This window comes from Strix uralensis, chromosome 5 (genome assembly GCF_047716275.1).
Source record: "Strix uralensis isolate ZFMK-TIS-50842 chromosome 5, bStrUra1, whole genome shotgun sequence".
Taxonomy (NCBI): Eukaryota; Metazoa; Chordata; class Aves; order Strigiformes; family Strigidae; genus Strix; species Strix uralensis.
Genome location: NC_133976.1, coordinates 38,808,421 through 38,822,970, shown reverse-complemented (window position 1 = coordinate 38,822,970; position 14,550 = coordinate 38,808,421). Strand labels below are relative to the sequence as shown.

General features: G+C 39.9%; 1 protein-coding gene across 3 annotated transcripts in view; it reads right to left on the bottom strand.

Annotated features, from left to right (window-relative positions):
* MSRB3 (methionine sulfoxide reductase B3) overlaps positions 1 to 14,550 on the bottom strand; it is an 88,856-nt gene that overhangs the window by 36,288 nt on the left and 38,018 nt on the right. For all 3 annotated transcript variants that reach the window (XM_074870510.1, XM_074870509.1, XM_074870511.1), the window contains exons 4-5: positions 13,983 to 14,060; positions 3,275 to 3,303 (exon numbers count right to left, since the gene is read on the bottom strand). In XM_074870510.1, the coding sequence (XP_074726611.1) occupies positions 3,275 to 3,303; positions 13,983 to 14,060 (107 nt within the window). The remainder of the gene's footprint in view (positions 1 to 3,274; positions 3,304 to 13,982; positions 14,061 to 14,550) is intronic.

The following is a 14,550-nucleotide window of genomic DNA, read 5'->3' as shown; positions in this document are numbered from 1 at the left end:
TTAGAGCACATGACAGGTTGTAGAACAGCTCCCTGGAAGAAAATATCGTTCTAGAATAAAGTTACCTCATTCCCATGTTCAACGCTTGAACTGTTTTGAGTAACATGAGATAAACGAGAACAAAGCATGTTTGTTCCAGTTTGCAAGATCATTGCTTTACTCAGGAATCACAGTCTGGGGAATTCAAAACGAAATGAGGGATATGAAAATACCTTAAGGTGTCTCCAAGGAACTGAAGGTTGCATAAATATCATTGGTGTCAAATGGCAGCAGCCCTTTTAAAATCAACGCTACATTTACACACTTCAAAGGCCTGCATTACGCAGAACATGGTGCTACATAGGACACTGCATGCCCCATACCAGATAAAGATTTTTTAATGAGGGTGCCTCTCTGCCATCACCAATGCACCCTTCCACTCCCTGCCTACACCCTCTTGTTCACTCACAGGCAGCAGGAGGTCTAGGCTTATTGTCTGGTTTTGGAAAGAGATGGCAAAATCTTTGGTGGGGAAACAAAAACCAGTGATGTTTTATTTGGGTGATACATGTTGACTTGATCTCAGTATCTCTTCTGCTCTCACATATAGGGATCAAAAGATAAACTCTAAGTGCTCACACTATCTGACTATCAAGAAGAATTTCTTGGTGGAAGAACTGAGTACTGTCCCTATAAAGGGAAGGCTGCTGTACTTTTCACAAAGATAAGGGTTTTTTTCAGCCTTGGTTTGCTGGCCATAAAATGTGCTTTGAGTTTATGGAGCTTCTGTGAATTCTTTTTTTCTTAAAATGCTGTTTTAATTATGCGCTTAATCTTTTAACATCTACCCTTGGTTGTTTCCTGAAACCTGTGCTGAAAGAGGCAGTATTGATGAGACCAAGGCGTTAAACCTCAGTAATTACCAGTTTCAAGTACAGCATTTGGGGCAAAGAATAAAATGAGACCAGGAGCCCAGGCTGGCCTGACCAGCTGCATGCATTGGCAATCCACAATGGATCACCAAGTGAGGAACCTTAAAACACCTTGGGGGTGACCAGGGTCCCATGACAGGAAAGCCTGAAACTATTCCAACCAAACCAGAAGATGAAAGTGAGGCTCTTCAGAAAAAGGAGGAATAAACCTAACAAATTCCTCAGCTCCAGACCTTCCCATACTGTATCCCTGATGGTATACAAAGTACTTTGATGTTCATGCTACCTGATGATGTTGACAGCAAAAAAAGTTAATCACCTGATGCAGATAATTCTGGTGCGCATCCAGAGAATATTTAGGTGCAGCAAAAAAAGTGGAGACAGAGAAGATCTTGGGTCTTTTACTGCTCATTTACATTTATATATTTTTTGTGTGGTCTCCTGTGAATGGTCTTTACTTTCAAATCTTTTTGCAACCTCTGTGTGCTCTGTGTTCTTGAGGAGGCAAAACTGCATCGGGTATTCACAAGGCCAGAGCTCTGGCCGTGTAAGAATAGTGCCTAAGGAGTGCCTTCAGAAGAGCAGGGCAGGGAGAGCAACACTAGTCCTCTGGTCTTTGGGCAACCAGGCTTTCCAGCATCACTTTGTGCTGGAAGATAAGAGAAACTGCCCAAAACACAGACCCAAGCTCAAGGAAAGCAAGCCTGTGGAGCCCACACAGATGAAGAGGAGACATTTAAAAGCTCATGCTCACCCTACAGAGTCCAATCACAGAGGCCTGGTGACACTTCCCGAGCAGGTGTTCACCATAGCTGCGGTAGTGCCAAACTTTTACCACTACTCTGTGGTCCCTAGGAAATACCACAGCCCCGCCTCCACTGCCAAGGGGAAAGGCACATAGAATGGTGCACCTAACAGGACAGCTGCTTCAAAAGGGAAGGTCAGAAAACTGTCTGTAGCTTAATCCACCAAGCAAATCAAAGTTCTGTAGAGAGCATTTTCCCCTCAACAGAAAAGTGAGACATTTGACATTCTGCTCCACAACCTAGTTTTGGTGACTTTACTGAAAGAAAGGGGGTAATTGCAGACAATGTATGAAGCTGTTCCCCCATGTAAAACTGTTTTGTCAAGATCCGAGAAGCAGTCTTAGCACAGAGTTCATTCAAGCAATATTTAAAGCAAGCAACCTCAAACTCATAGACTAAAATCATAATAGAAGCAAGATGACTCAAGTATACAAGATGTAGGAATTGGCTTATATAAATGCTTCCTGCTGTAGATTTCACTCCCATACAGTTCCAAAGATAAAATCTAATGTTGAAAGAAAAAGCAACGTAATACCTCACATTTCAAACCCAAATCATGTTGTAACTGGGATAAAAGGAAACATGCTATTTCATAAATACTCTGATTAAAATATATTGTAAAATTTGTATCATTATAAGCAATTATAATCACTTCATTAAGCAAACCATATAGAAGATAACATTGGCCTAAATACAAAATTGCCATAATAATACCAGGTTTTCTGCTTAAAACATCTTTTTCATCTTAACAAAAAATGTTATTTTGAATTACCTTTTCAGGCAATGGACGTTTCAGCTAGTTTCAGGACAACAGTCTATTCTTAATTTACTATTGTTTAAGGAAGACACAGGAATAGTTAACTGAATAAATAACAGTCTGGTATTAGGATCTCTGTTTTTTCCCCAGCTGTTCCCCTGTTTGCTGTCCTGTGTTTTTTGTCTTGTTAGATACACATTAACCTGTTAGACTGACCTTCACTTCCCTCCCAATCCCTACAACACATTAAAATTCTTTAAAAAGACAACTTGAGAGACTGCCTTTTGGTAAACCTCCTAAAGCGAGCTCTACAGACCAGTCTGGCATGCGTTGTGTACATGCATCTGTCATGAAAATTTGATGACAAATCATGTGTTTCCTGACAGATAGGCTGCACTGACTTCAAATTCCCATGAAATGTCTTTGTCCACCAGGAAGAAAAACATTCTCCTTTAAAGCAGTGATCATTCTCAAACTTCACTTCAATCCTCCATTTGCTTTAGTCTGTATTATCATTTATTTGTACTACAATTTTTCTGGATCAGTTAAAGCCTGTCGCAAGATACATCTTCCTGATCATCTTTTGGGAAAATGTAAAGAGACAGGAACTAATGAAAGGAATGAAAGCAAATGTTTCACAGTAATAATGCTGTTTTCAGACGGTGAGAAATGAAGATCCTTTTTAAGACTGACCTACCCCAGTTTGTTTAAAATTAAACTGAACTTGAACTGATAAACTACTCTTTTGAGATTAACCTGAATAGTGTACATTCAGCAAAACACAGTAAATCTAAACATACCTGAATTGGAGTCAAACTTTGTTTCTGACCTGCAAAAGAAAATAAAAAGATCATAATTTACAAGAACTGCTTTATGCCATAAAAGCCATTTGTCAGACTGATCCCCTCCAGCAAATATCATCTTTAACAAGACTATCTACCTCCGTACATTAATATTTAATGCATTCAAGGACATTTGAACCCAAATAATAACTATTATCTTCAATATTTGGGGTTTTTTTACAATGTAGAGTTACAAAGAAGATATTTTAAAAGACAAATCACAAAATGAATGCAGAAAATAGAATATAAATTTAAACCAGGATTAAAGTATATGCTGTGAATCATGGCACACAGTTGTTCCTATGAAATAAATATTGTTTTCATTCATTTTCATTTTTGAAAAGTCATTAAGAGGATTTAATTTATTCATGAATGTTTCCAATCTATTTTTGAAGCAGATACCGTTTCATTAATGTCATATGTATTGTATCCAATGATCTGTACTTAATTGTACAACATCCTAGGAGGGTTTTGTTTGTGTGTGTCTTCAATTTACTTACTCTGCACATAGGAATAAGTGGTTTGATTTTCTTGAAAGTGGAAAGCGGGGGGTGGGAGAGAGGGAGAGAGGAAGGGAGCCAGACCTAAATTTTAACTTGTTTTTAAAGTCTTTGCAAAAAGACAATGATGTGTGCATTATGCACCATTAGCTTTGGTCGTGCACTGCAGATTTTTCTCTCTCTAACAAGTAGTGTTTTCTTCTAAGGGCTTAGCACTTAGCAAATGAACCCTATAACCTGTATATTTAATAAAAGGAAGAAAAAATTAGCCCTTGTGGGAACATCATGTTTCAGATATAGGTTAATAATACTTGTAAATGTAGAAGCCTTTGAAGATCTCAATTCAACTGTGGGAAAACTTAAGTTGGGTAATTACTCTCAAGATGCTGCTGATGTGCTGTCAAGCAGAATTAACCCTATGACTAGGCCTATCTACACAATCTGCTATAAGACAGCATTGTCTATATCGAGCTCTCAAACCAATTAACGGGCATGTTCCAATCAGATTTATATTGCCCACTAACAATCAGTTGTACACATGGTCATGGCTGTCACAGCAGGACACAAGGTCTGACCAGCAGGAGACCTGTTAAAGGATGTTACGTTGGCAGCAAAATGCATTTCCCCAGAAATTCTAAGGAGGAAGTACAATGTTGGATCCTTTCACATTGCATCAAGGAGGGGATGTATTTTGGGAAGTTACAGTCCTTCTGTTTTCAAAAATAAATGTCCAAAGCTCAAGAACTAATTGCAGATTTATTTTCTTATTTTATAAGCTTCTATGTGCAGGTGTGTGTAGATCTATTTTAGACATACTCTATATATTTTATATAATTAGCACTGTAATCCCATACCAACGATCTATGCTACAGCAAACAAATATCAAATCAATCATGATTTTACAAATTAACACGTTCACACTATTAGTTACAGTTAAAGCCATCAGAAAGGAAACAACTCCCTTCTCCCTTTCTGATCATTCTTCACCTTCCCCCAGTTCTTACAGTCTTTTATGTCTTAAATATAACCCTCGGGTGGTGAAAAGATGGAAGGGAAAAAACATAACTTCTTTTCCTAATTGGTACTTACAAAGTACCACCAAAAGCACTGAACAAAGAAAGTATGTTGCTGATGTGCCTTCATGAATACCACCACTACGGACTGCCCAGGGTACCAGCCCATGCTTCTGTTTGGCAGTGCATTTCCATTGGTATTTACGCTCAGCAGGATAAAGTCTCCACCTTGTGAAAAGTGCGTGCTGGTAACTGGGGGGAATTCCACTGAGTTCCAGGTAAAGCCACTTAGCATCTTCTTTACAATATTCTCCTCAAGCTGCAGTGTATATCTAGACTGTTCTCTCTTGCTCACACCTCACTACCTACACAGTCAGAGGCAACAGACAAATCTTACTCTCAGTGTCTGTTTATCTGCAAATCAACTTCTCGCTGCCCAAATTCTAGATACTTGGTATTAGTTGGTCAAACAAAGACCCTGGTTCTCAGCCTGCACGGCTTGGCATAGACATATGCACTGCAACTTGCGGCATCAACAAACTGGCCCAGGGGCCAAGATGGCAGAGACTACATGGGGAGGACGGTCACAAGGGTCACTGGGCACTGTTAATGAGTATCAAAGCTCCGAACAGTCATAAATTACTGGATCAGAAAACTGATATGGGGTGATAAATGAATAGAACTTTGGTAACAGCAGAATAGCTATGAAAGAAAACACAACATGGGAGGTAGCACTAGGAGCCGTTGAGAGGAGGAGGGTCACCTACGTTATGGTCACCATGTCAGAAGACAATGCAAAATTTAGGACACAGTATTACAGAAATTGTTAGAGATCTTAGAATGGCACAGAAAAAAAGAGGAAAATAATGAAGCGTCTTTGGTGTTGCAAATAAGTCACAAGTAGCAGATGTGAGAGACGTGCTCTGCAAGAACACAGTCATCATGACTACTTGAAGGAATGACAAAGCTTCCGGCAACTTCAATGGAACCAGCACTTTTCCCCTAGATCTTCCAATACGTACATCTTTTTCTTGAAAGCATGCTAAACAAAGGTATCAGACACCAGTTGCACATAGGTGTTAAAAATATGCAACTAGAAATGGCCAATAAATACAGTAAAATTAAATGATGAAAGTACCTTCCAAAGGGATGTTCTGCTACATACAAAAATATTCACTCTGACTCCTTTATACTTTTAAAACTACATTAACTAGGAGGAAAAACTTTTCTGTACATTGTTTGTTATCATTGTACACACTCTGATATCCAACCTAAGCATCCTGCGTTACAACTGCCTTTATCTTTCACCCTTCTTGATGAAGTCTTTAACAGGTTTATTCAGGTTTTGCTGAAGCCCAACATTGGGAACAGCCTTTGAAAGCCCCACAGCTCTCTCAGAAAGCATCCGATGAAACCTCTGCAGTTCTAATCCCTTTAACACTGAAGGAGTCATTGACTCCTCTTGGCTTTCTTATGCCTTTGCATTAGCAGTTTATACCAGGTTGTTCCTTTGCAAGATTTTGCTTCAAGGATGCTAAACACTCTTGCTGAAGAGACAACAATCTAGCAGGCTCCTGATGCAATCCAAGACAACTGATGTCCTGGCCCACATGACTGAGCAGAATAAAATCATTCCTCTCTCTTTCCCATTTGCCCCCAGTTGTACAGAAAATACCAAGTTAGAATATCAGCTTTCTTGGCTACAGCATTGCTAGCAAGCTAAAGAAGGCCAGGACAGAAATGCTCAGTCATGAACATGTCCCTGGACACTGTGCTGGCCCATATCATGCTCATGAGAACTAGCACTTTTCTAGCTAGGACCTAGACAAGCTGCAGGGGAGGCTCAGGCCAGGGACCATTCCCCATAAGCAGGATTAACCAGGCCACTCTGTTTCAGAGGAGAGGAATTTAGGCTAACAAACATAAGCCATGTCTTGTCACTTGCCCTTCAGGCCAGAGAAGAGGCTTTTGTTCATTTTATTTACAAGTATGGACACAACCCTTCTGAAAAAGCAAACCACTTGGAAGTGGTCACTGATCTTACTCACTCATGAGCCCAAGCTCCAAATAACAAGGCAAGCTTCCAGAAAGAAAAACACAGTAGTATTCTGACAATTAATACCTGATGTAACTATCTGCGAATTTATGAGACCTGCATCATCAAGGAATTTGAGAAGCCCCTGAGCGTTAAGAACCAAGTAGTTCCTTCGGCAGCAGAAGGAGCAAAGCTCGGCTTGCTGCTGCATTGTGGCCAGGGAACAGATCCTGTGGTGTCTAAGGAAGTAAAACTACTCACAGGTACTTCCCAGAGCTGGACGTTCATAATGCCTCTCTCTCTTCCACCCTCATGTGGATTCTCTGCTATAATACAATAATATATATATTATTTACAATAATATTATCTGGTATAATCTAATAATATAGTTGAACTCTTGTTCCAGTCTCCCCTCAGAGAGGGTTTGAATGTGATCTCTCTCCCGATTTCATGAAAGTTTTAAGAACTTAATATCTTTGAGGTTTAAGAGCTACTCCCCTGCCAAATTTGGCTGAAATTGTCAAGTAGATTAAATGATACAGTTTTATTATTAGGAAAGGACTGACACACAGACAGCACAATGCTGTAAGCCTTACTTCCTTAGGAAGCCTGGTTAAAGATATATTTTTAATCTCCCTTTCCTAGACTACAGAAAAAAGATTGATTCACTGTTGATGGATGCTGTGACAATTTCAGTTCTCCATATTGATGAAAAGCCAAATTCAAAAAGAGCATTTTAACATCATCTTAGTCAATGAATAGTCCCTGCGTGAGTTCTCTACAGAGTTTATTTTAATGTGAGAGTTATAAACAGATAAATATAGAAATCTACAGCTTCTGCAGTCATAATCCATAACAATCCGCCCTACCTGATTTTTACTTCAGGTACATACCTACACATAGTAAAGTATAAGGTAGGTTAAGACGAGCTGAAAATTATTTCTTCCAAGCAGGGTGACTGACAAACAGTCAATACAAAGCAGTGTGAATTTCAAACAGGGGAAATTACGTATCAGACTTAAAAGTTTCCAAAGAATCCACTGAAATTTTAACAGTGAAAATATCAATAAAATTCATAGTAAAATCAGTGGAAGTTATCTATACATATCTCTAAGATTATGTAAATCTTTAAATTTATTTCGTCTTATTTCTAAGTACCTTCAACAAGGATTTGCAATTCAGCTGTGCTCAGCAATAAGTAAATTAAAACAATTTCACAGGCTTGTCTCAATGAGACATTGAAATATTTAAAATATTACATTTCAAGTCCCCTTTTCCTTCTTTTCTGAATCCTAACGCATTTCTCCTAGGAAGTCTACACCAATATTTGCTTTTTGTAAAGGATACTTGTTGAATGCCCTCTGCCTAGCAAAGCCCTCATATTCCTGCACTTGTTTTCACTGCTGGAGACAGTATTCCCCGGAGAACACAAGCAAAAGGAAATCTCAGGTTCGCTGTTGTACTGGCTTGTAGCTGGCAGTCTCATCTGACTTGCTCCTTGCACAGCCAGTGATCTTAGCTTGCAGTAAATCAGACAGTGCCTTACTACATTTGTGGGCAGCAACCAGCTCACTACAATAGAGCTGATCTATTGAAAAAAACAAGACCAGGTGGCTTGTGGATCAAGGAAAAAAATGAAATGAAGTGGTTTTTGTTTTCCAAACTTGCTCTTGCTTTCCTAATCCTTAACATAAAAAATATTTCCAGATTTCATTGTTTATATGAGGGTAGTGAAATGAACATTCAGCACCAGCCAAGAAGCTGCCAGTTAGAGGATATTAAAAACTACCCGTAAGTCGGCTAGGAGTGCAGAATCCTTTGCGATGACCGCAGCTCCTCTATGCCACCCTTGCCAAGCATCCAGTGAAAAGAGCCTTTCCCCAAGAGCTGCCCAGCAGCTGCACCAAGGGCAGAATTGTACTGTTCTTGCTTCAAGGGGCTCCTGAGGACCAGGAGCACAAAGTCCTGCCCCAGACCACCACAGAAATTAGTTATTGCCAGGCCAAGCTCCAGCAATGGCCCCATGCTACAGCTGTGATAAACTGAACACAGATTAGCACATTTCGAGCATTCAGGTAGGATTAGATGTGGATTCAGCATTCAGGTACGTTCAGATGTGGAAGATGCCATGGGCTGTATTTACAAAGCAATTTTACTGCAGGGACTGCAGTAAATACAGCATTCATATTGATGGTCATCCTCACAGGTGGATTAAACCTCCGGATTCTAGGTGCCTCTGAGGAAGACAAGCACTCTGCTATCTTGATTTTTGGTGAGATCATTAGGAGTGCATAACAATTTGTCATCCAGCAGTGATATGGCAGACTCAAAACAATGGTTGATTTCAACCAAAAAATGATGAAGCAAGAAGAAACCAATGCTTGATGATAACTACTTAGTTTTAACTCCATCAGCCTTTTCTAGGGGACACTCACAAAAAGTTGCAGAAACTCTTGCAAAAGTTTTAAGATCCTCAAGCTTCTCAGAGCTACACAAGACCTAGTAAATATCTGGATTTGGATGAGAACTGTTTGGTAATACTGCCTGCTGACCGACTGAGCCAGCAGTGTGCCCAGGTGGCCAAGAATGCAAACAGCATCCTGGCTTGCATCAGGAATCATGTGGCCAGCAGGACCAGGGAAGTGATCATCCCCCTCTACTCGGCACTGGTGAGGCCACACCTCAAACACGGTGTTTTAGGACTCTACAAGAAAGATATTGAGATGCTGGAGCTTGTCCAAAGAAGGGCAATGAAGCTGGTGAAGTCTTATGAGGAGCATCTGAGGGGACTGGGGTTGTTTAGCCTGGAGAAAAGGAGGCTGAGGGGAGACCTTATCGCTCTCTACAACTACTTGAATGGAGGTTGTAGTAAAGTGGGTGTCAGTCTCTTCTCCCAAGTAACAAGCGATAGGGACAAGAGGAAATGGCCTCAAGTTGCAGCAGAGGAGGTTTAGGTTGGATATTAGGAAAAATTTATTCACCAAAAGGGTTGTCAAGCACTGGAAGAGGCTGCCTAGGGAAGTAGTTGAGTCATCATTCCTGGAAGTATTTAAAAGACATGTAGATGTGGCGCTTAGGGACGTGGTTTAGTGGTGGACTTGGCAGTGCTAGCTTAACAGTTGAACTCAGTGGTCTTAAAGGTCTTTTCCAACCTAATGATTCTATGATTCCCACACTGGCAAGAGCCAACTTACTCCAAACAAATGTTATTAAACAGAAGCTGCTGGTTTTGACAAAGTTTTGTGAGGAAACTAAGTCAGTTAGGGTCGATGAAGTTGCTCAAGTAGTTCTATTAGATCTTATCAGAGACGCTACAGCAGTTACTTCATATGGCCTCTCCTAGCAAGACAGCCAGTGCTAATTTGTCATTTGGCCAGCTCAAAGGATATAAAGATTATTAAGAAAGCTTAAAGACCATTAATTAAGCACTCAGCACTGAGGCAAGGAAATTCCTTGTATAGATCTAGCCTGGTGACTGAAATCCTCCCTTGTGTTGGGAAGACAAGAGTGGTACAATGCTAATGGCACTGCAGTATTGCCCAGCCATGCTTTGCTTTCCTCACAATTTGTTTTTGGATGTCTGAGAGATGTTGAGAAGACCTGACACAGTTCAACAAAAATCAAATGAAAACATGACATGAATAAGGGTGTTGCTATTTCTCCTAGTGCATGTTCAGAAGAGCCAACACCATTACCAAGAATTCCTTCCAGGAAGCAATAAAGGCAGCAGTGGGTGATTTATGAAGACTTGGCAATTCATTCCTTGGCCCTAAAAACTGGAAACTGACACAACAATAATATTTCTTTTTTTAAAAGGAAATCATTCTCCCAGGCTTCCCAGTTCCCATCTATACCACATCTTTTTCACACAGTCCTGCATATGGTAAAGGACATGACCGTGGTTTATTAAATATGGAATAGCTTCTCTCCTATGGTAATAGCGAGAGCCGTGGATTTCACTCAGGTCCATTGTAACCTTCTCTTGCCATGTGTACAAGAAAATGCCTTGAAAACTTAAAGTAGGTGCAATCTTGCAAATACATCTGGCCCTTCGAAAACGCTGAGCATTTGAGTGGCGTAGGTGGCTCTGTGAACCGATACAGAAACACACAACTTTGCCGCAAAGGCTGTCCAGCCATGATAAACATGGCTTACAAAAAATTAACACAAGCAGGTATAGTTGATAAACATGAGGGTTTTTTCTTTGGCTGATTAGTTTTCTATCATCAGATCAATGTGCTGCATCAGGACACACTCCAGCTACATCAGGTGAGGTCCAGTGAAGGGAAAGCCATGAAAAAATGCCCTAGAGAAGGGTGGGGGGAGCAGGGCTGCTTCTTTTAGCATAAGCCTGCAGCTAGATTGGAGTAAGTGTAACACAAAACCACATAAGGGCTGGCTTGCAGAAAAGTAGGTCCTTGAGATTACTTTATTGTCTCTCTCATTTATTGCTTTCTTTAGGCAGCTGTACTGGGATGTAGGAGACTGTCTGGCGTGAAAGTTCAGAGATGGAATAATTAGATTCAACGGCATGATTACGGATTTTGTGTGGGGCGCCTTTGATTGCAGAAAAAGTTAAAGCATGTTCTCCATAAAGCTTGGGAGGTTTCTCATAACAGTAGTACAAATAGGTAGATGAAGAGATGTTAAATTCCTAATTGTTTCTTTTATCTTTCCTGTGACAGAGACAGAGTTCTGTTTTAAAGACATACCAAAAAGCAGGTCTTTCATCTGGAGTGTAAAATTCATGTGTTCCCTGACCTCGTGTGTCACATGGTAATGAAACAGCGTAAATCAGAAATGTTAAAAGTTGAAGTTTGTTAATATTACTGCTGAAGCTCCAGTCTCTTTCCTGGTTAAACTGACAAGTCCATAGTCCAAATATATATATTTACAGATTACAATGACACAAAGAAAAAAAATTAATGGACACCCAATGAGAGGCAAATGGAAATGCAAGTTTCAGATGACTATCTGGAAATTAATAAAGCCCACAGAAAACGCCACCACAAAAACAACTTTCATTTTAAATGGGGCAATAGACTTCCTTTGTATCATACTACTGCCTTACTTCCAAGAAAATATTTTGGTGATTTACACTCTGTGGGGAAAATTCAGTAATTAGCATACATTTTGCATTCTCTTAACTACGTTTCCTTACTTTTTTAGCTGTCTGGGCTGAAGCAGTCACCAAGATACAGGAATATATCTTCCCTAGTTGAGGAAGACATTATATACTGATATTGTGGTGTCAGTAAACAAAAGAAGATGGACCCCTATCAGCCTCTTCATTTGTTCCCACCCTTGCCAGCCACCTCAGAACAACTGGCTGAATTGGATGTAGACCAGAGGTGGTAAGAGCTCACAAAGCAACACAAAGACTTTGGGGAGATTGGGCTAAGGCCAGTCCAGCCCTGGGACATAATCAGCAGGGTGTTTTTTCAGATACCCACTGGCCTGGGATTTATTAAAAATAAAAACCAACCTCTCTCTTTCCCTCTCTCTCCTCCCATAAAATCCATGGGGAGTCTCAAAGAGAATCTGAAAACAGGGACATTTCCATATAGCTCATTTCACATAGAGAAATCCAACTCATTAACTCAAAAAAGTCAAGACTACGCCAAAGCATACTGTGCACTTGAGATAATCACAGGTAAGTCTCATATTGCAGTTTTTTCCCATATTAAATGGATTGTGAAAGCAACTGGAAACTAGTTCACATTCATTTATGTGAACTACTGCTGTCCAAATCTCACCCCGCAAAAACCCTACTCTTTCTCCAGCAGACGACAGAAAGGAAGCCAGTCTTGAAGGTAGAAGGTGAAATCCTGGCTCCATTGTATTCATTTGCCAAATCTGAATTGACTTCAACAGAGCCAGGATTTCCTCCATAAAGATTTAGCTATAGTAAGCAGGGGAATGTCTAAATGGCAGAGTAGAAAACCAGGTTATGGAGACTTTAGATCCCCAGTTTGTACCCCCAAGCCAAGCACCACAGTAACACATGACATGAGAATATTGCCTTGGCTGAGTTCATAACGATCAGTTTTCCAACTCAAAAGATTCACATTATTACTGAAGTTTCTGCAGGTAATCCTCCTACCAGAGGAATCAAACTTAACAGAGATGAAGTGCTTCTTTCATCTTTACAGACAGCCTCTTGAGAATAACTATCACTGCCACATCTGGTGATTCTGGATCTACGTCAATTTTATTTTCCTTTGTAACCTATTACTGACCCAATTTTCTCTATTATTAGCGCTATCCTGACCATCCTGCTTCATGCTGCTGTAAAGGTACCTCTTCAAGTGACAGGGACTGAGTCAGTGTGAACTGAGGGAAAAAACAAGCAAAACCATGAAATTCTTCATCAGAATGAACACAGACAGCCAAAAATAAGAAAAAACACACAAACAACAACTGTACACGTGCAGAACAATGCAGTGATTGAGAGAATTCAATCAGCACTGCCTCTAGCACCAAATTTAGGGCCATAATTTCCACAGTACTTCTAAAGAATATTATTCATGCAAGACACAAAAGTTATCGATTCTTTTTTAATCTTTGCTTCAGTTCCTAAAGCAGTTTTCCATGTGTGCTAACTGAGATGGATGAAAATTCAGCAAGTAATGCAATTTTCCTGGGTTTTGTTTTCTTAACTGCTTGAATACTAAAAAAGCATCTACTTTTTTCTCCATTATCAGATACAATGCTGTAGCATGGATGCAGCATTGACACCCAGGATCCAGATCATAAATCTACCTGTGAGTAATGCTAACGGCCAAAACTCAGTATCTATCACCGCAGTGAAAGACTGTGTTACGATTACTCGGCATGGCTGCATATGAAAAAAAAAATTACTACATTTTTTTCTGTCAAATAACCTATTTTATGTGAATATCTTACTATCTTATTTAATAATTTTTTTACCTTTACCGTAAGAGTAATTTTATTATAGCATTATTCTTTACATTGCTTCTCTCGTATCCCTTATCAATTTGAATGACTTAAATGATCTTATAAAATTATGTAAGTACTGGAATATACACAAGATTACACGGGAACACAGCAAATAAACTAAGAGACAGAAATCTCAAAACTGTATTTAGCATACTCACTTGAATAAAGGAGTCCCACAAACAACACATTTGTATATTCCTTGAGCTTTATGATGTGTGTACTCCCCCTCAAAGGCACTGGGAAAACAACAACACTACATTTTAAAAATAAATAAAGGAATTTGGGGTGCTTTTAATTATTAAATTAGCTAAGACTTTAGAAAAATTTTACAGAAAAAAACCCACGATTTAAAAGTTGGCAGTTGTTTTTTATTAAAGGCAGCAAATAAAGCAGGCACAGGAAAAGGGGAATGTCCTCATTAGTGTGCCTCAGGTGTTACGTATCATGCAAGAGGAAGCAAATTGTCCCACAGTTCAAAGGACAGAACAACAACAAAAAGGGAAAAACTGGAATCTTCCCCTATTTGGCAAGCAAAACGTAATTTTTTGCAAACACAGATTGTTTGACATGTAGCTCAACCTGACGCACTTCTCTACGTCTGTCTTTGGGAAATGTGTCAGTGGTGGGCTCAGCTGCTGAGGCAGAGGTGTGAAGCGCTTGGGTGCCTGCCACCTGGGAGCTGTGAAGCCATGCTGCTGGGTCAGGCCGCGATGGGCTGCCGGGGCG